The sequence below is a fragment of the Equus asinus genome, chromosome 26 (genome assembly GCF_041296235.1).
Source record: "Equus asinus isolate D_3611 breed Donkey chromosome 26, EquAss-T2T_v2, whole genome shotgun sequence".
Lineage (NCBI taxonomy): Eukaryota > Metazoa > Chordata > Mammalia > Perissodactyla > Equidae > Equus > Equus asinus.
In genome coordinates, this window is record NC_091815.1 from 21,216,870 (window position 1) to 21,233,083 (window position 16,214).

At 58.3% G+C, this 16,214-nt stretch overlaps 5 protein-coding genes across 13 annotated transcripts; 2 read left to right on the plus strand and 3 right to left on the minus strand.

Moving 5' to 3' along the window:
• Nucleotides 1-320: 320 nt before the first annotated feature.
• On the minus strand, nt 321-2,992 carry IGFLR1 (IGF like family receptor 1). Of its 2 annotated transcripts, none has more exons than XM_070498216.1 (5): nt 2,707-2,992; nt 2,063-2,287; nt 1,476-1,660; nt 784-1,153; nt 321-700 (listed from the first exon to the last, which is right to left on the minus strand). In XM_070498216.1, the coding sequence occupies exons 2-5, from the start codon at nt 2,217-2,219 to the stop codon at nt 375-377; spliced, it is 1,038 nt and encodes a 345-aa protein (XP_070354317.1). In that variant the 5' UTR covers nt 2,220-2,287; nt 2,707-2,992; the 3' UTR covers nt 321-374. The 2 variants fall into 2 exon arrangements, with proteins under 2 accessions (XP_070354317.1, XP_044615398.1); XM_044759463.2 differs by having other exon boundaries at nt 784-1,156; nt 2,707-2,865.
• Nucleotides 2,993-3,003: 11 nt separating this feature from the next.
• Nucleotides 3,004-5,348, minus strand: U2AF1L4 (U2 small nuclear RNA auxiliary factor 1 like 4). Of its 6 annotated transcripts, none has more exons than XM_014838266.3 (8): nt 5,133-5,348; nt 4,900-4,987; nt 4,442-4,508; nt 4,310-4,359; nt 4,138-4,236; nt 3,826-3,959; nt 3,618-3,713; nt 3,004-3,274 (listed from the first exon to the last, which is right to left on the minus strand). In XM_014838266.3, exons 1-8 carry the CDS (start codon nt 5,234-5,236, stop codon nt 3,190-3,192), a joined length of 723 nt encoding a protein of 240 aa, XP_014693752.1. In that variant the 5' UTR covers nt 5,237-5,348; the 3' UTR covers nt 3,004-3,189. The 6 variants fall into 6 exon arrangements, with proteins under 6 accessions (XP_014693752.1, XP_014693753.1, XP_070354320.1 ...); XM_014838267.3 differs by having other exon boundaries at nt 4,340-4,359; nt 5,133-5,318; XM_070498219.1 differs by having other exon boundaries at nt 4,710-4,962; nt 5,133-5,295.
• Nucleotides 5,330-6,759, plus strand: PSENEN (presenilin enhancer, gamma-secretase subunit). Its single transcript, XM_014838272.3, has 4 exons — nt 5,330-5,479; nt 5,613-5,768; nt 6,185-6,289; nt 6,477-6,759. Exons 1-4 carry the CDS (start codon nt 5,353-5,355, stop codon nt 6,614-6,616), a joined length of 528 nt encoding a protein of 175 aa, XP_014693758.1. The 5' UTR covers nt 5,330-5,352; the 3' UTR covers nt 6,617-6,759.
• A 986-nt stretch (nt 6,760-7,745) lies between these two features.
• LIN37 (lin-37 DREAM MuvB core complex component) lies at nt 7,746-12,863 on the plus strand. Of its 3 annotated transcripts, none has more exons than XM_014838273.3 (9): nt 7,746-8,085; nt 10,652-10,727; nt 10,915-10,965; nt 11,292-11,321; nt 11,403-11,488; nt 11,573-11,739; nt 12,294-12,434; nt 12,521-12,594; nt 12,680-12,863. In XM_014838273.3, exons 1-9 carry the CDS (start codon nt 8,052-8,054, stop codon nt 12,759-12,761), a joined length of 741 nt encoding a protein of 246 aa, XP_014693759.1. In that variant the 5' UTR covers nt 7,746-8,051; the 3' UTR covers nt 12,762-12,863. The 3 variants fall into 3 exon arrangements, with proteins under 3 accessions (XP_014693759.1, XP_014693760.1, XP_044615437.1); XM_014838274.3 differs by having other exon boundaries at nt 7,863-8,256; nt 12,680-12,837; XM_044759502.2 differs by having other exon boundaries at nt 7,863-8,085; nt 12,352-12,434; nt 12,680-12,837.
• Nucleotides 12,861-15,966, minus strand: HSPB6 (heat shock protein family B (small) member 6). The gene is made up of 3 exons (XM_014838275.3): nt 15,207-15,966; nt 14,092-14,214; nt 12,861-14,000 (listed from the first exon to the last, which is right to left on the minus strand). The coding sequence occupies exons 1-3, from the start codon at nt 15,387-15,389 to the stop codon at nt 13,830-13,832; spliced, it is 477 nt and encodes a 158-aa protein (XP_014693761.1). The 5' UTR covers nt 15,390-15,966; the 3' UTR covers nt 12,861-13,829.
• Nucleotides 15,967-16,214: the final 248 nt, after the last annotated feature.

Here is a 16,214-nt window from a genome sequence, read left to right on the forward strand (position 1 = left end):
CTCAAAAGGTAGGTGAGAGGCCACTGTTCAGAATTAGAAGTAAATTGTGGGGTCTGTGTAGGCTTCAGAGCAACAAACGTTCTACATATTCCAGTCAGAACCCAGCTGGCTCCCGGGGCTGAGCTCTCCCATGGGAAGCAGGAGTATATTTCTCAGAGGCACCAGAGACCAGCTTGCAGACATCTGGTCTTGTGTGTGTGGTGGGAATGGGCCCTTTTTCTAGGGGACTAAGAGGAATGAGAGGATGTCTCTTGGTTCTTGGCCCAATTAAGACTGTATTTCAAGAGGCCCCCTTAGTTGAAGCCCAAAGACATCAGGCACTTATTTCAACAGAAACTTTACTTTTGTTGAGTACTAGCCAGGCAAACCTCGTATCAGCCAAGCTTGGACAGCACCCTCAGAGCATCTGCCCGCCCTAGCTGGGCCAGGTGTGTGCCAAGCTGGCCCAGAGAGGCAGAGGGCTCCCTTGCCACCACCATCTCGATCAGGGCCCGCAGAGGTGAGCGACTGGGTCGCAGAGAGTAGGCAAAGGTGGACCAGGCAGCAGGCAGGCCATATCTCGCAGCCAGGTGTCGAGTGGTGCCACAGGCTATCGCCCCACCTGGCCCAGGCTCCGGATCCAGCAGCACAATCAGCTCTTCCAGCACCTCCAGCTCATCCAGGAGGCGAGACAGGGGCTGCGATGCCAGACTCGGGAACTCTGGGAGACAGAGGGAAGGATGAGCGGGAGGAAGGGCGGGCTTCCAGTCCACCTTCCCCCTCCTTAGTGTGTCCCCGACTAACCCCTGCCCAGGAGTGGAAGTAGGGAGACCTCCTTCCATGAGTGCCCCGCCTCAGATGCCTCCAGGGAGCCTGGAGAAGACGACTCCAAGGAGGTGAGGCCCTGGGTATTGGGGTCTCCGCAAGCCGAGGCAGAATAGGTGTGGAGGCCGGCCTTCCCCTGTCCGCGGCGGCGGCAGTGCCTTCGCAGGGCGAGTAGGAGCATCACTGTGGAGGTCAGGAGCAGAACCGGCACCAGGGGCAGGGCAAAACTCGGCAAGGCCTGCTGAGGGACGTTGCGCTCAGATGTCCCCGGGAGACTGGAAGTCGCCGGTGAGCTGGGCTCCTGGGAGCTAAGGACGCTCGGACGGCAGAGCTCCTTGGTAAGGACGGGCTTCTGGGAATAGCGAGCTGGAGTAAAGCGGGAGGTGCACCCCACTCCTGCTCTCTCAGCTCAGTCCTCCCATCCCTATATCCCTCAGTGGGGCCAGGTCCCCGCCTGATCCAGACCCCCACCCCTTTAACCCAGGGAGGTCACCTCCTGACACTGCATGCTCCTACCCATATCCTCCTCAGTGGGGTACACCCCCTCCCTTGATCCACATCCCGCCCATCCGATCCCAAGACACGCCCTCCAACTCCGCCCCACTCTGGCGAGCTGCACCCTGACCCAAGCCCTCCCGAGGAGACCCAGGCCCTCCCGAGGCGATCCGCACCTCTCTGCAGCGCAGCCGGGTTCCACCGCGCCTCCCGGCGGGAGTAGGAGCCGTGGCTCCGCCGCCACAGGGGCTACACAGCTCCGCGCTGTCGGGGTTGCACTGCCCAGGAGGACACTCTTTGAAGGGGGGCGTTACGTGATCGCCGAAGTCATTGAGGCCGCAGTTTTCCGAAAACTCGAGGTCTAGTGGGAGACAGGGTCTCACGAGGGGCCAAGCCCCGCCTCCTCTGCGCTGGCGACGCCCTTTCCCCCCCGTCCTATCCCAGCAGGCCCCGCCCCTTGCACTCTACCCGCCCGTCCTATCGGCGTCCTCCCCGCGCTCGCGCTGCCGGCCTGGAAACCTGCTCCGCAGGCCCCGCCCCCTCACTCCCTCCGCCCCGGGCCCCGCGCTCTGCCCGCGTTCCTCTCCCCCGCCGCCGCCTCCTCACCGCCCCAGGACACCCCCTTTCGCCGGGGCCCCGTCATCACCCACGCCAGCCCCCTACCCCGAAGCGAGCCTAATGGGCTGTACCCCGCAGACCTCGCCCCTTCCCCGATCACTCCCGGCTCCTGGCTATATGCATACGCCGGGTCCCTGCTCCTCACCCGGGCTGGGGGGCGGCCCGAAGCGCTGCAGGCAGCTTCCGCAGCACTGGTTGTCAGGGTTCCAGTACTCCAGGAGGCCGCAGTGCCGGGAGGCCTCCCGCGGCGGCGCCAGGGCCAGGAGCAGCGCGGCCGTCCGTAGGAGGCGGAGGGGCCTCATCCTGCTGCGGGGCCTACAGCCTGGGGGGCTGTGACCGCAGGACTTCCGGCCACAGCGCTGCTGCCGCACTTTCCAGGAAACGGGGCAGAAGAAGGAAACAGTGGATGTGGGGGCATAGGATCCCCACACCCCTTCGGAAAAGGGGAATCTACCCACCAACCCCAGTCCAGCTCCTGGCCCATTATCAGAGAGGCCACAAGGCCTCAAGATGGCTAGAGCGAGGACGGAGCCAGACTGCGTGGATTCTTGTCCCACGTCTGCTATCTTCCCGCCCTCTTTCCCATCTGTAAAATGGGATCATAGCACCTGTCTCATAGGGTTCTTGTAGAGAATTAAAACCGTTGCTAGAAGTAAAACGCTTAGAACAGCACTTGGCATATGCTAAGCTTAAGTATTCAGCATTACCAGCTCTCATTTCAGGGCGGCCAGCCTGGAGGGTGGGGCCCTCACCCACTGGAGACTCTCATTCAAGTCCCAGGGACCTTACCTTAGCTCCTAACCCCAGTTTCTTCCGGGCTGGGAATCCTCCAACCTGCCAAAACCAGGCGTCTTCCCCTGAGAAGCTTCAGGTGGACGTCCTGAAGTTTCCAGCACAAAGGTGTCCCCACCCCACCAGTCCCACTTGGTTTCTGGGGCCCAGGGCTCTGAGCCAGCTGCTTTCCCACCTGTTGGAGATTACTTGCTGAGGTTGTGGCCAGAGCCCAGCCCCACTTCCCCTTGTCAGGGGATGTGGGGGTGGAAGGAAACTCCTACCCGCAGCAGGTTCAGCTAACAAGGAAGCTCTAAACCCTCAATACAGAACTTTATTAGGGGAGGGGCAGTAGGAGAAGGTCCCTGTGTAGAACAGATTATATCATGGAGCCCTGGAGCATGGGGAAGATGGCACCAGGAAGTTAAGGGGGCGTTGAGGAGGTATCCAGGCCAGGAAGTGATGGCAGGCAACGGGATGGCAGGCAACGGGGCCAGAGTCTCAGAAGCGGCCATGCTGATGGTCTGGGGATCGTCGTCGGTTTCTTTCACGGGGACGGTGGCCAGTATGAGACCTTGGGGGTGACCTGGGAAACAGAGTGGAGAGAGAAGGGTTAGAGCCATGGGGAGTGGTGTGCAGATCCCCAAGGGCTGCCTCTCTGCTCTGGGATGGGGCAAGGGCAGGTGATGAAGTAACTAGAGTTCCAGGGGCTGATCTCAGGATTGGAGATGTAGGTTGGCCTTGGGTTGGGGGGTTTGGGGTGCAGGCTGGTTTTGTGGTTGGGACGTAGGTGCTGGTCTTGGGATGGGGCTCAGGGCTATTCTTAGGGTACAGAAGGCTTGAGACAGTTATTGGGGCATAGGATGAGGTTCATCTCAGTACATGGGGCTTAGGGTATAAAGAGTCGTGGCAGGCTGGTCCTGAGGTACCTGCGCCTGGGTCCCCGCCCGTAGAGCTGCCGCCGGAGGTTCCGGGAGATGGGTCGCAGGTGCATGAAGTTGCAGAAGCCACCCCGGGTACATTCCCTAGGTAGAGGATGGACGGATGGATGGAGGAAACCATTGTCACTGACAGCCCCCAACACACACACAGTAGTCTGAGGCTCAAGGTGCCCATCCCAGCCCTGTACTACCATACCCCATCTCATACTGCCGACAGCATGACTCCCGGAAGTCGGTGACAGGAGACAGCTCGGCATGCACAGCCTGCCCATTGAACCAGCGGTTATTGAGTTCAGCCACTGCCCGCTCTGCATCCTCCTCGCGCCGAAACTGAGAGGAAAGTCGGTCAAGGTCAGCAATCAAACTCAGAAATCTTCAGGGGACTAGTTAGTAGCTCTGGGGCTGGATTGGATTTAGCGATGGACCTCAAGCTGTGAGGCTTCAGTGGTGGCCATTAGGCATTGAAATGCCTCCACCTCTGGGCTCTAATGGGGGGGACAGCAGGCACCTTGACATAGACATTGCCTACGAGGTGATCCCCCAGGTTGTCGCACACATTCATCTCTTCAATCTCCCCGTACTTCTCCTGCAGTTCCGTAAACACCTCCTGCGGAAGACCAGGAGGAACTCAGCTGAGCTCCCCGCCCAAAGGAAACACAATCCACCCTGCCAACCCTCACCTCGAAGAAGTTATCATAGTGTTCTTGCACCTCCACGTCGCTCACGTGACCTGGAGGAGGGGGCAGGGTGGAATCAGGGGGTGGCCTGCTGGCAGTTATCCGCCCTGCCCCCAAGACCGGTCCCTCACTCACAATGCGATCCGTCTGCGGTTTGGGCGGTGTTCTGTGGATTCCGGTACAGGTTGAGCAGCACTATGGTCTGAACAGAATTTAAAAGGGACAGGGCCTGAGCTCAGAGAGCGGGGTACATGCAAATAGCTGAGATACGAAGGTTGGGGTGAGACCTTGCACCAGAGAAGCCTAAGCATTTTGAGGGCATCAGCGATGCCTGCCCCAAGGAAACCAGAAGAGGGGACACCTAGCAGTGAGGCACAGCCCAGGGGTATAGTCTTGTACGTACGGGGGCGTGGCCAAAATCCTGGGAGAAGGGCTTGAAGGTTGGGGGAGGAACCTGCAAGGTCCGACAAGAAACAAGCGGGGCAGTAGGGTGGCCCTTAGAAATCCGGAAAAGGCGGGAGCTCATGATGATGGACAGCAGAAGGGGAAGGGCCGGGAAGCGTTAACCCCCGAGGCTCCGTGGTGGGGCTCACCTGGCTGAAAGTCGGTTTGTTGTGAAGCCGGGAGCACCGGTCCCCGTGCCGGCAGGCCCCGATCTTAAAGTAAAAAGAGCAGTTAACCCTGGAAGAGGTGCAAAGACAGAGGTGAACCAAGGGCCGGGGAGGCCGGACACCCCAGAAACACCGCCCCACGCCGCCCAACCACCAGGGAACCAAGAGCCCCGTCCCGGGCCCCCTAAAGAGCCACTCCCTGTGCCCGTTCTCACTTGTCCTTCTCAGTCCCGAATATCGAAGCTAAATATTCAGCCATTTTTACCCGAACCCTCCAATTCTGTCTGCTCTTTACATCACTTCCATCGCTTAGGAGCATGGGAAGTGTAGTTCATCGACGCCTCGGGTCGCTCATCACGCTCTCAAACTCCCTAGTGCGCTTGCGTGGTGGAGGCCTGCGCCCTCTGAGCAGAACGACGGGCCGGAGTTCCCTGAATGCGCATGCGTGAAGCGTTGCCTCACCAAAAAGACTACAAACTCCAGAGATGCTTGCGGCAGCTCGCGCAAGCGTCCGTAGTTGAAAGTGGCGAAACGTCCAGGCCACAGGAAGTAGATTGCCCTGGTAAGTTAGGGGTCGTTTCGCACCCCCCAGTAAACATAAAGAGCGTTTCAACCCAGTTAGCTTTCTGGTGGGGGCAGGTGTGCCCCTCTTTCAGTAAACCCACCTTTCAGTTTATCTCCATTTGTCGTAATAGGGGCGTGGTTGTTCGCGATCCTTGCATCTGTCACTTGGGGTCCAGGCTGGGTCTCGCCCCGCGGACCCTCGGGACGACCGTGCCTCCGCGCAAATATGAACTTGGAGCGAGTGTCCAACGAGGAGAAGTTGAACCTGTGCCGGAAGTACTACTTGGGTAAGGGCCGGTGTCCTAGGGTCCCAGGAGAAGAGAGGGGACCGGACTAGAGCGCCTGAGGGAAGAGGGTCTGGGGGCCTGAATTATTGGGTCTAAGGGATGAAGCGGCTGGGGACGCGGACTCCTGGGTCTGAGGGAAGGACCTGGGTCCTGAGGAAGGAGGAGGCTGGGACCTCAACTTCTGGGTCCCAAGAGAGGAGAGGAGTTGAGGAGCTGGACTCCTGAGTCCTGAGAAAGAGATGGTTGAAGAATCAGACTCCTGGATCCCAGGGAGCAGCCAGGATTCCTGAGTCCCTGATAGCAGAGATTTCCATTTGAACTTGGGTATGGGAGAAGACTTCCAAATAGGTCCTCTAGGTGGGTATTGGCGAGGATCCTCATTGCCTTATGTCCCAGTTCGCTTTTTTTCTTTTTAGGTGGGTTTGCTTTCCTGCCTTTTCTCTGGTTGGTCAACATCTTCTGGTTCTTCCGAGAGGCCTTCCTTGTCCCGGCATACACAGAGCAGAGCCAAATCAAAGGCTGTGAGTCCAGGGCACAGATGAAGGGAGGCCGTCCAGTGTGGGGAGGGGAAAGCAGGAAGCTTTGGTGGGAGAGGATGATGGAAGTTCCAGAATTCTGGGTCTTTGTAGAAGAGAAAAAAGGGTTGGTCTGGGGCAGACCAGAGAGCAGGTGGAGGCCAGCCTTCCCCACTCCTGTTCCCTCCTACAGATGTCTGGCGCTCAGCTGTGGGCTTCCTCTTCTGGGTGATTATACTCACCACCTGGATCACCATCTTCCAGATCTACCGGCCCCGTTGGGGCGCCCTTGGGGACTACCTCTCCTTCACCATACCCTTGGGTACCCCCTGACAACTTCTTCTGCACAGGCCCGGGAACCTGCTCATTCTCCCAGGATGTGTTCCTCTACTCTAAGCCAACTTTCAAGCCCCTGAGACTTGTTCCCATCTCCTGTGTTCTCTGCTGACATCCCCCAATAAAGGACCCTAATTCTCTATGCTGACTCTCTAGGATCTTTTGGAGGTTGAATCATAAAATGATTATTAATATTCAGAAACATTTGTTGAATGCTTACTTTGTGTCCGGCTTAGTGCTGCACACATTATGTGCATTTTTTTCATTGACTACTAATCATGATCCTCTGAAATAGGAAATTTCCCGCTCAGGAACCCTATTCTACACATGCAGAACCAAGAAAGGAATAATGCTTCCAGTACTAGGGGCTGCTATCCTGTACTGATAGTGTGTGAATTTTGAAAACATTACTTTCCCACTTAGCGTCAGTATTCTCATTGGAAATGTGGATCACAATGCTACCTCCTACACTTTGTCTGGGCCAAGGGACATGTGGTCAATGGAAGTTTCCCATTTTCTGAAGGAGCTGTCTGCAGCAATAGACATATTCAAGAGCTTTATTAGAGAAGGCTTCCTTGACCGTCCTATTTAAAATTTCAATCCCCACCTTGGTACTCCCTGTGTCCCTTTCAGGTTATATTCTTTGTCCTCTCACATTTCGTTTAAAATGTTTTACTTGTTTATCTTCCATCCTTTAAAATATAAGCTCTGTTAGGGCAAGGATTTTTGTCTGTTTTGTGCACTGCGGTGTCCCCAGTGGCCAGAAGAGTGCCTGGCCCCCTAATAAATATTTGCCAAATGAATGAGGTTGTGCCTGAAAAGAGATTAACAGGTAGCTGGCACCTAGCAAATGCCTAGTAAGAGGGAACCCCATCAAACTCCAGACTTGCTTTCCTCTTAGGGACAAGAGGGACTCCCACGGTTAAATAAATCCTGTCAATAGCTAAACTGGCGTTATTCAAAGCTCTGACACTACAAGTTTCAACAAGGTTGCCGTGCCCTCATCCTACGTCTTCCACCGTGCCTTGCGCGGCGCACGCGCCGTTACCCCGGCTAAGTCTCGGGAGCTAGAACTACATCTCCCAGGAAGCGCCCCGGGATGTCGTTGGTTTGTTTCCGGAAACGGGGCCCCAGAAAGGTGGGACTTAGAGCTGGGAGCCGACAGCGGCAGCTCTCAAATGGTCGGGGTACGAGATTGACGGCCGAACTGACTAATGGGAACAGGCGACTGCCGCAGGGGCCCGCCCTCAGAAGGGGAACTAGAGGAGGTGGCGGCAGCGGCGGCGGTCGCGGCCGGACGCTGCTCAGGGCGGAGAACTGTCCGCAGCCGAAGCTTACCTTTGACCTCTCCCCGTCTGCCTCCGACCTTGACTTGTGATCCTAGGCTCTTTTGGCTTCTCTGACCCAGCTAGCCAGACCCCAGACCCAAACCATGTTCCCGGTGAAGGTGAAAGTGGAAAAATCAGGTGAGGACCCCGAGGTCGGGGGCCTGTCCGGGTGCATCGGACTGATCAGGGGATGGGAGTCCCGACAGACAGGATTATCGCGATAAGGCAGACTGCGCGGCTTCTCCCTGCAGCCCATCTGACTATCGCTGTCAGGCATCGAGCGATTCCTGCCACCCTCATACCCTCCAGGTCTGTGCTCGAGATAACTTTAAGGTTGAATGGTGGTGGCTCAGGCATTGTGGGGCGGTAAGAGATGGGGATCCTGAGCTGTGTGACTCTGAGAAGGACTCTTTTCTTGGTTCTGCCTCAGTTTCCCCACATCCAGCAGTGGTCGTGAGTCAAGCATTGTGCTGAACGCCTGAAGTACAGGGAAGCACTTAGTCCTCGCAGTCACTGTTTCCCACTAATCCTAGGAAGTAGGAAATGTGGCAGATGGGGAAACAAGCTGAGAGAGAAGAAGTGATTTGGGGTTGGGGCCGAGCCGATGGGAACCCAGGACTGGCGTGGTAAGGGCAGTGGGAGAGACACGGAATCCAGACAAAAAGATAATAGTGAAATGATGTAGGATGTTAGATGGTATAAGTGGTAATGAGATGAAACAGGAGAAGGTAAGGAGATCAGGAGGGAGGCAAGGTGAAGGAGAGAGACATGAGGATACATGTGGGAACCGCGAATCAGACGAGGGAAATAGCTTTGAAAAGGCCCTGAAGTGGAAGCCTTGTCTGGCGTGTTCAGGGGCCAGCAGGGAAGCCTGTGTGGCTGGAGAAGAGTGGGTCAGGTAGACTGTGAGGAGATGGGGACAAACGGGAGGGGAGGGGGACAGGTTTTGTGGGCCCAGGTTAGGACTTTGGCTTTTGCTCTGATGGAAATAGGGAAACAAGGAAGGGTTTTGAACTGAGAAGTGAGTTAATAAAGATGCCCCCCCAGATGCCAAAAAAATTGTGGGTAGAAAAGTGAAAGGGGCCTGACCACCAATGATGGTGGCGGGAAGGAGAAGGCAAGGTCCTGGAGGCCTGCGAACACCAGGCTGAAGAGTGCGGACTGTCCTGGGGGCACTGCAGAGTCGTGGAGTGTTCTGATCAGTGTCAGGAAGAATCCCCTGGCCACCTTGTGGTGGGTGGATCAGAAGGGGAGACTGAGGCTGGGAGCCTGGGGGGGCGGGGGGGAGGAAGGGAAAGGACCAGAGTGGGAGTAGGGAGGGGGAGGTGGGAGAGACCCTCAGGAGGCCAAGTGGACAGGCCATGGGGTTGATGGCCTGGGGTGGGGGAGAGAGAGAGGTGTCCATGTTGAGGCCCAGGAAGGGACTGGGGGACAGTGGGGCTACCCCTGAAATGAGGGCTCTGGAAAAAAGGTAAATTAGAGAGACACTGAGGCCAGTGTGGCCCTAGTAGGTGGAAGGAGCCTGGTGGATGTCCAGGGGGACGCGTACATGAATCCGTGGGATCCCAAGGTCTGAGGTTCAGGAGAGACGCGGGGGCAGGGAAGGAGATATGGTCGATCCAGACCTTGGCTCCTGCCCAAGGTTCTTTGCTAGAATCTCAGCTGCCCCCAGCCCCTTCCTCAACCCCATCTCTCCTTTGAGGGATGTCAGGAATCCCTGCATCTCCCGGTCTCCTCAGGAAGTCCCAGGGCTGGCAAAGCATGTCCTCGAGTGTCCTTCCAGGCTCTGAGCACTGGGCCACAGCTCCTACTAGAGGGAAGAGGAGAGCGAACACCCCACAGGAGTGAGAGGAGAATATTTATAACATCATCACCTCCTAAGTTCCATGATGAAGGGAGGCCAACACAGGCTGACAGAGCCAGCCATCGCCTCTGCAGGCAGGAAAGTGGGCCCAGATCTCATTTCCTGGGGAAAAAAAATGCCAAAAATGGGTATTTTACATGAAATCTCCCAATTGTTAAATATTGTCAGCTCATTCAGATTTAATTCAGATTATAAATAACACCACTGCCTCTGCCAAAAAAAAGCACATCTGGTGGCGAGATTCTGTCCCCAGTGTGAGCCCCTTCCTCATAACCTCAGCTGTGGAGCCAGACAGACTGGGTGCGGATCCTCAGTCCTGCCATTTCCTAGCTGTGTAACTTTGGGCAAGTGGCCTAACATCTCTGTGCGTCAGTTTCATTGTCTTTAAAATGGGGATAAACATCATATCTCCCTGCCAGGCTTACTGTGAGAATTCAGTGGGTTAATGTGTGTGATGTGCTTGGAACAACACCTGGCACATAGCAAGCACTGTGTACATGTCACTTATTATTATTGCATCCTGCTAAGAGATTCATCGACAACATGGTTTATTTAACCTCAGAGCAGTCCTAGCAGATAGGTGTCATTCGGAGACCCACTTTCAAGATGAGGAAACTGGCTCAGCGAGGTAAGGTGATTGGCTTTAGGTCACACGCTAGCATATGGGACAGTACTGGAAGCCAGTGCTCCTGCTCATCGCTTCAGCAGTCTCTGCCCACTGCACCCTCAGCACGCCCGGGCCTGGCGTAGGATCGGATACGAATGCCCTTCCCTGGCCAGTTGGCTGTCCACCTGCCTACGGCCTGGGAGCTGACTCCTGCTCTGTACCCTCTTCCCCAGAGTTGGAGATGGCCAAGGCCCGGAACCAACTGGATGCTGTTCTGCAGTGTCTGCTGGAGAAGAGTCATATGGACAGGTCGGGACCTGGCCCAGCATAGGGGCAGAGCGGGTCAGGGGCCCTGGCAAGTTGGACCCTCTGGTCCTGGGTGGATCTAGGTGGGACAGAGGCTGGCTTAGTGGGGAAGGGGCCCAAAGGAGAGGCCACTTGGTGCCTTCCCACTCCAGGCCTTTGGAACCCTGAGCCCACAGTTTTCTTCTTCCAGGGAGCGTCTGGATGAGGAAGCCGGAAAGACCCCCTCGGACACCCACAACAAGTAAGTGTTGTTGCTGGGATCCGTGTCTGAGGGCTTGTCGTGGATAACTCTTCCCTCATGCATGCCCTGAGCAGTCTGCCCCATGCTTCCCCACAGTCCTAACCACTCTACGCAGACAAAGACCCTGGGGCAGCAAACACTTAGGTTCCCTCACGGTTGGCACCTGGAGCCCCAGGGGCGTGGGTGGGACACAAGGCCTGAGAGGTTGGTGGGCTCCACGTGGGCATCTCAGGGTTGATCTCAGGGCATCCCCAGGATGCCTTTGGGGGGTTTGAGCAAGCATTTGTTCAAGGGTCAGCCTACTGATGCCTTGTCTCTCCCCACAGAGATTGCTCCATCGCAGCCACCGGCAAACGGTAAGGTGGCAGGGGCGCCAACCAGCTGAGGAGAGGTCCCCAGCCCCCACCCCGGTCCTGACATTCTCCCTCCCCACTCAGGCCGTCTGCCCGCTTCCCCCACCAGCGGAGGAAGAAGAGGAGGGAGATGGATGATGGGCTGGCTGAGGGAGGGCCACAGCGATCCAGTGAGTAGGTGGTAGCCCTGGAGGGCGGGCAAGAATAGGGGCTACGTGAGGACGTTCACATCCCTCCCACTCCCACCACCCTAGACACGTATGTGATCAAGCTGTTTGACCGGAGCGTGGACTTGGCTCAGTTCAGTGAGAACACACCGCTGTACCCGATCTGCCGGGCCTGGATGCGCAACAGCCCCTCAGTGCGCGAGCGTGAACGCTCGCCCAGCTCGCCACTGCCCCCGCTGCCTGAGGATGAGGAGGTGGGATGGGGGGCAGGGCAGTGGGTAGATGGTCACAAGGTACCCTCCCCCGAGGCAGCAGGTCTCCGTCCCTGAAATGACTCCTGGCTCCAGGGAGGCACACAAATATGAACCCATAGGCTGGGGTATGGATGGAACTCCCTGGAGCAGACATGGCTACCTGGTCTGGGAGGGAGTGGGGATAGAGTTCCCCTGGGCAGATAGATGAGACCTCCAAAATCAGGGGTCCCCAAAAGCTGGGGGCTGGACAGAGGTCCTTGATGTAAACAGGTGTAGCCACCTGGCCTAGGGGAGCAGATGAGGACCCCTCTGGCTGCGCAGGGGTAGATGGGGGTCCCTGGGTTGGACAGGAGATGACAGGGATCCCTAGGGCAGGCAGACCGGACCCCAAGCTGTGTAAGGTCCCCACCCTTCAGACATGACTCCTAAGTACAAGTCCTTGGTGAGTCCCTCATTTCTATTGTCACTGGGAGAAGCAGGAAGGGTGAAATGTGTACCCCTGGCCGCCTTCTCTGACTCTTTTGGGCCTGGTATTGGGGCCCTTGTGTCCCCAGGGTTCAGAGGTCACTAACAGCAAGAGTAGGGATGTGTACAAGCTGCCTCCGCCTACAGCCCCTGGGCCACCTGGAGACGCCTGCAGATCCCGAATTCCATCCCCACTGCAGCCTGAGACCCAGGGTACCACCGATGATGAGGTGGGTATACAAGGCTGGCCCGGGGCCATGGGGTGTATTGTGGCACTTGGACACGGCCACCCAGCCTGACCTCTCTGTCCATGCAGCCCTCCGAGCCGGAGCCCTCACCCTCCACACTCATCTACCGCAACATGCAGCGCTGGAAACGCATCCGCCAGAGGTGAGCATCCGCCAGCCTGCTTGCCCCCATGTGGCCTCTGCCCCGACTGCTGAGTCCTCCCTCTACCTCCCCACCCCTACTGCAGGTGGAAGGAGGCATCTCATCGGAACCAGCTTCGTTACTCAGAAAGCATGAAGATCCTACGGGAGATGTACGAGCGACAGTGATGTTCCCCTGTCCCCCCAACCCCAATAAACATTCTCCTCCTCCCTCCTGGCCTCTGTGGCTGCAGCCCATCCTTCCTGGTCCAGACATAAAGCAGCTGGCACAGCTCTAGCACGTTTATTGGGGGAGTGGGCTTAGAGAGGAGTGAGGAGATGGGGCAGCAGGGAATTCAAGGAGGGAGAAAGAGTGTGGGGAATCAAAGGGCTACTTGGTTGGGTCTTGGAGAATAAGGGGAGGGGTGTGGAAGGTAGATTGCGTGGGATATGTGGTTGGAGACTTGGGGATCAAGACAAAGTGACTAGGGGGTTATGGTTAGAGGCGAGGATGAGGGCCTAGGATATCTGTGCAGAGTCTGGGGAGATGCAGTAGCTATCTGTACAGGTTGAGCTTGAGGGTCCTCGTTGGCCTAGAATAGGTGTCCGAGAGTGGAGGTCAGAAAAGGAGTTCAGGGGTCTGGGGGTGGCTGGCTGGCGTTTCAAGTCAGAAGATGGGTTGGAGGGCTCAGGTGGGGGGAGTGGAGTGTCTGGTTGGAATGAGGGGAAGGATCCAGAGCCTTGGGGGCCAGGTTTGGATGGTCTGGGGTCCAAGGTCTGTGCAGAGTCTGGGACATTTGGGCGGGGGCGGGGGCCAGTTATGCTTGACTGGCCTACGGTGGGGCAGGGCTGTCCACTGTAATCTGGTGTCACAGAGGGGAGGGGATTGAAATGGGGTGTGGAGGTGTTTTCCTGGAGGAATCAGAAGGAAATCAAGGAGGGAGTTTTGAGTGGGGTTATATGCCAAGAAAGTAGGATCAGTGAGGATGGGGGACTGCAGGCTGAGGGGTTGTGCTTGTAGGGTCTGCAAGCTAGGGAGGTTTTGGGGGTTTGAAAGCTGGAGGGGTTGTGAGTGCGGGAGTGTCAGTGGAAGGTCTAGGTTATCAGGACTAAGTTTAGGTTGGAAGGGTCAGGGTGGGATCCCAGATTGGGTGGGCGAGTGGTCTTGGCGCGCTCAGGACATCTGGCTGGGCGGAGTCAGGTCGGCTTTAAAAGGGGGCCTGAGGCAGCTCCCGGGGTTCAGGTGTGCCCACACCCCTACTTGGTAGCAGCCGGCGGCGACGGGAGCGGGGCCTGGGCCGGCGCGGGTGCAGCCTGGATAGACAGGACACCCTCAGGGGACAACGCGGACGTCACGGCGGCAGGATCCACGCCAGGCGGCAAGCGGTAGCGACGGTGGAACTCGCGCGCGATGTAGCCGTGCTCGTCCTGCGGGAGGAGAGGCTTGAGCGGCCCCGCCCCTTCCCTATAGAGGCCCCGCCCTCCGGCCTGTGGCCCCGCCCTCGGCCCCCGGACTCACTGGGCGCTCCTCGTGGCGTGCATGCACCTCCACGTGTTCGCCAACCACCTTGACGGAGATTTCCTCTGGTGAGAAGTGCTTCACGTCCAGCAGCACAGAGAAATGCCCGGGGTCGGTCGACACCTGCGCACAGACGGATTGTCATGGGGGCGGGGCGGGCTCCCGGGACCCAGCAAGGCCCCTCCCGCGTCGGGGCCCGGTCGGTCCCGTTGCTGCAGCTGACCCTGGCCTCCGGAACTGGGGAGTTCCCTTTCCTACTCTTAGCCGCTGAGGAGCTCTTCCCCCACTGAGATCACCCCTCCCCATGTGATCACTGGGATTCCTCTCTCACCCAGAGTGATGAGGCCCCTTTCCCCTGCAAAGTCAGGGACCAACGCCCTCACAGGGTGAGGCCTGCCCCCCTCCCGCAGTGTCAACGACCCCACCGTCAGCGTGTCCGCTTGGATACTGACTCCCCAGCTCCCTTCCTCTCAGAGCCCCCAGGGCCCTTACTGCCTCCCCACCCCCAGCCAGAAATCGCCAAGATGCCTCTTCCCCCCCGGTCTCCAGAGTCTTCTTTCTACCCTCCCACTAGAGTCACGGGACCGCTTGCCTTTCAGCTGTTACTAATACTCCTCCTCCGCTTCTCAGAGTGGCCAGGCCCCTCTTTCTCAAGTCACAGGACCCTTCCTCCCCTCTGCCTCTCCAGGAGACAAAGTCACCACATACAGTCTCCAAACTCTCTTCCCCAAGGTTAACAAAAACATTCCCTCCCCTCGGGAGTCACTGGGAGCCCCACGCCCTTCAGAATGACTGGGCTCCCCCTTTTCCCGAGATTCCCTGGGTCCCCAGCCTCCTCCAGAGTTACCCTCTCAGAGTACCGCCCCGCCCCATCAGTGACCCAGCCCTTCCACTCCCCTGAGAGCTGAGACCCTCTCCATCTCGACATGGACTTCCCACCCCCTTCAGTAATCCGGCCTCTGCGATTCCATACTCTGGGAACTCCGGAAGCCCCGCCGAGTGACCGGACTCTGCCCCCGCTCACAGTCAAGGGACACGCCCTCACTCCCTCAGGGTGACCAGGACCCCGAGCCTTGGAAGTGGTCCGGTGCCCGCCCCTCCCTCAGGCCTGGCACCTGGGCGGTCGGCAGCGCCACGCTGGGGGCGCGCAGGTAGTAGGGGGCCAGCGCGGCAGGGCAGAGCGCAGCCAGCTCGGCCTCCAGCAGCCCCTCGCCGAAGCGCTGGTCGAAGATGCGCCCGGGCAGCGGGGCCGAGGCGCGGCGCAGCCACGACGGCTGCACAGGCACAGGGATCTCCATCCTGCTCCGCCGCCGCCGCCGCCCTGGGACCCGCAGTGCCTCTGCGTGCGCCGCCGCCTCGGATTTATAGCACGCCCTGTGTCCGCCCCTCGGCGGGCCGCCCGGGGACACTGGGAAGGTGGCCAGACTCGGCCATTAATAGAGCCTTATTTAGAAAGCCCAACAATGACTTAGCCATTTATTAAGCGCCTGCTGGATGCCAAAGAGGTTTCATTAAGATTCCCCAATTTCCCGAAAGGGAAACTAAGGCTGAGCCTTGCCGGAGTGGGGAGCACAGCGTGGCGTTTGGGATCCAAGTCCTGAGAAGCCCACCGCGGAGTTCCCAGTCCCTTTAATCCACCCCCGCCCCGCAGGCAGCTCTGGGGATGACGCAGATGGCCGTCTTAGGAGCTGATTCCCCGGTACAGGGAATGCTGTAAGTGGGCCAGGCTGTCAAGAGGACACAGAACAGACCCTACTCCCATCTCACCCGGGCCTTGGGCCCAGCCCCGCGGCAGGCCGGGCCTAAATCTGTGTCTCTGACTCAGCCTTGGGTACGCAGGGTAGCACGGTCTGCCAGGTGAGCAGCGGCCAGGGGGCACGGGCACGAACAGTCCAGGCTGGCCCCCCGGGGGCCGCGCGCCGGGGCCCGAAATAGCTCATTTTGATCCCACCACCTCGGCCAAGAGCCCAGGCCTGGCACTTGGCGCAACCAGCTGCTCCTGCAGCAAGACGGAAGTGCTTAGATGACCCAGCGGGACCCGTTGGCCGGTCCGAGTGATGGAGGGACGGCGGTTAGAGAGCGGACAGACTCCCTGATTGCCCCCTGCAACGAGAAAAACCGTC

Excerpts from the sequence above, each read along its gene's own strand:
- IGFLR1 (XM_044759463.2), bottom strand. The coding sequence starts at position 2,219 with ATGAGGCCCCTCCGCCTCCTACGGACGGCCGCGCTGCTCCTGGCCCTG. Across the intron at positions 1,661-2,062 it reads CGGGCCGCCCCCCAGCCCGG|ACCTCGAGTTTTCGGAAAAC; the intron begins GTGAGGAGCAGG and ends GTCTCCCACTAG. Across the intron at positions 701-783 it reads ACTTCCACTCCTGGGCAGGG|AGTTCCCGAGTCTGGCATCG; the intron begins GTTAGTCGGGGA and ends TCTGTCTCCCAG.
- LIN37 (XM_014838273.3), top strand. The coding sequence starts at position 8,052 with ATGTTCCCGGTGAAGGTGAAAGTGGAAAAATCAG. Across the intron at positions 10,966-11,291 it reads CCCTCGGACACCCACAACAA|AGATTGCTCCATCGCAGCCA; the intron begins GTAAGTGTTGTT and ends CTCTCCCCACAG. Across the intron at positions 12,435-12,520 it reads AGGGTACCACCGATGATGAG|CCCTCCGAGCCGGAGCCCTC; the intron begins GTGGGTATACAA and ends CTGTCCATGCAG.
- U2AF1L4 (XM_014838266.3), bottom strand. The coding sequence starts at position 5,236 with ATGCTCCTAAGCGATGGAAGTGATGTAAAGAGCAGACAGAATTGGAGG. Across the intron at positions 4,509-4,899 it reads ACAAACCGACTTTCAGCCAG|ACCATAGTGCTGCTCAACCT; the intron begins GTGAGCCCCACC and ends AATTCTGTTCAG. Across the intron at positions 3,714-3,825 it reads TGTCGGCAGTATGAGATGGG|GGAATGTACCCGGGGTGGCT; the intron begins GTATGGTAGTAC and ends TCCTCTACCTAG.
- HSPB6 (XM_014838275.3), bottom strand. The coding sequence starts at position 15,389 with ATGGAGATCCCTGTGCCTGTGCAGCCGTCGTGGCTGCGCCGCGCCTCG. Across the intron at positions 14,215-15,206 it reads TGGCGCTGCCGACCGCCCAG|GTGTCGACCGACCCCGGGCA; the intron begins GTGCCAGGCCTG and ends GTCTGTGCGCAG. Across the intron at positions 14,001-14,091 it reads CACGCCACGAGGAGCGCCCA|GACGAGCACGGCTACATCGC; the intron begins GTGAGTCCGGGG and ends CTCCTCCCGCAG.
- PSENEN (XM_014838272.3), top strand. The coding sequence starts at position 5,353 with ATGCGCATGCGTGAAGCGTTGCCTCACCAAAAAGACTACAAACTCCAG. Across the intron at positions 5,480-5,612 it reads ACAGGAAGTAGATTGCCCTG|GGGCGTGGTTGTTCGCGATC; the intron begins GTAAGTTAGGGG and ends TTGTCGTAATAG. Across the intron at positions 5,769-6,184 it reads GTGCCGGAAGTACTACTTGG|GTGGGTTTGCTTTCCTGCCT; the intron begins GTAAGGGCCGGT and ends TTTTCTTTTTAG.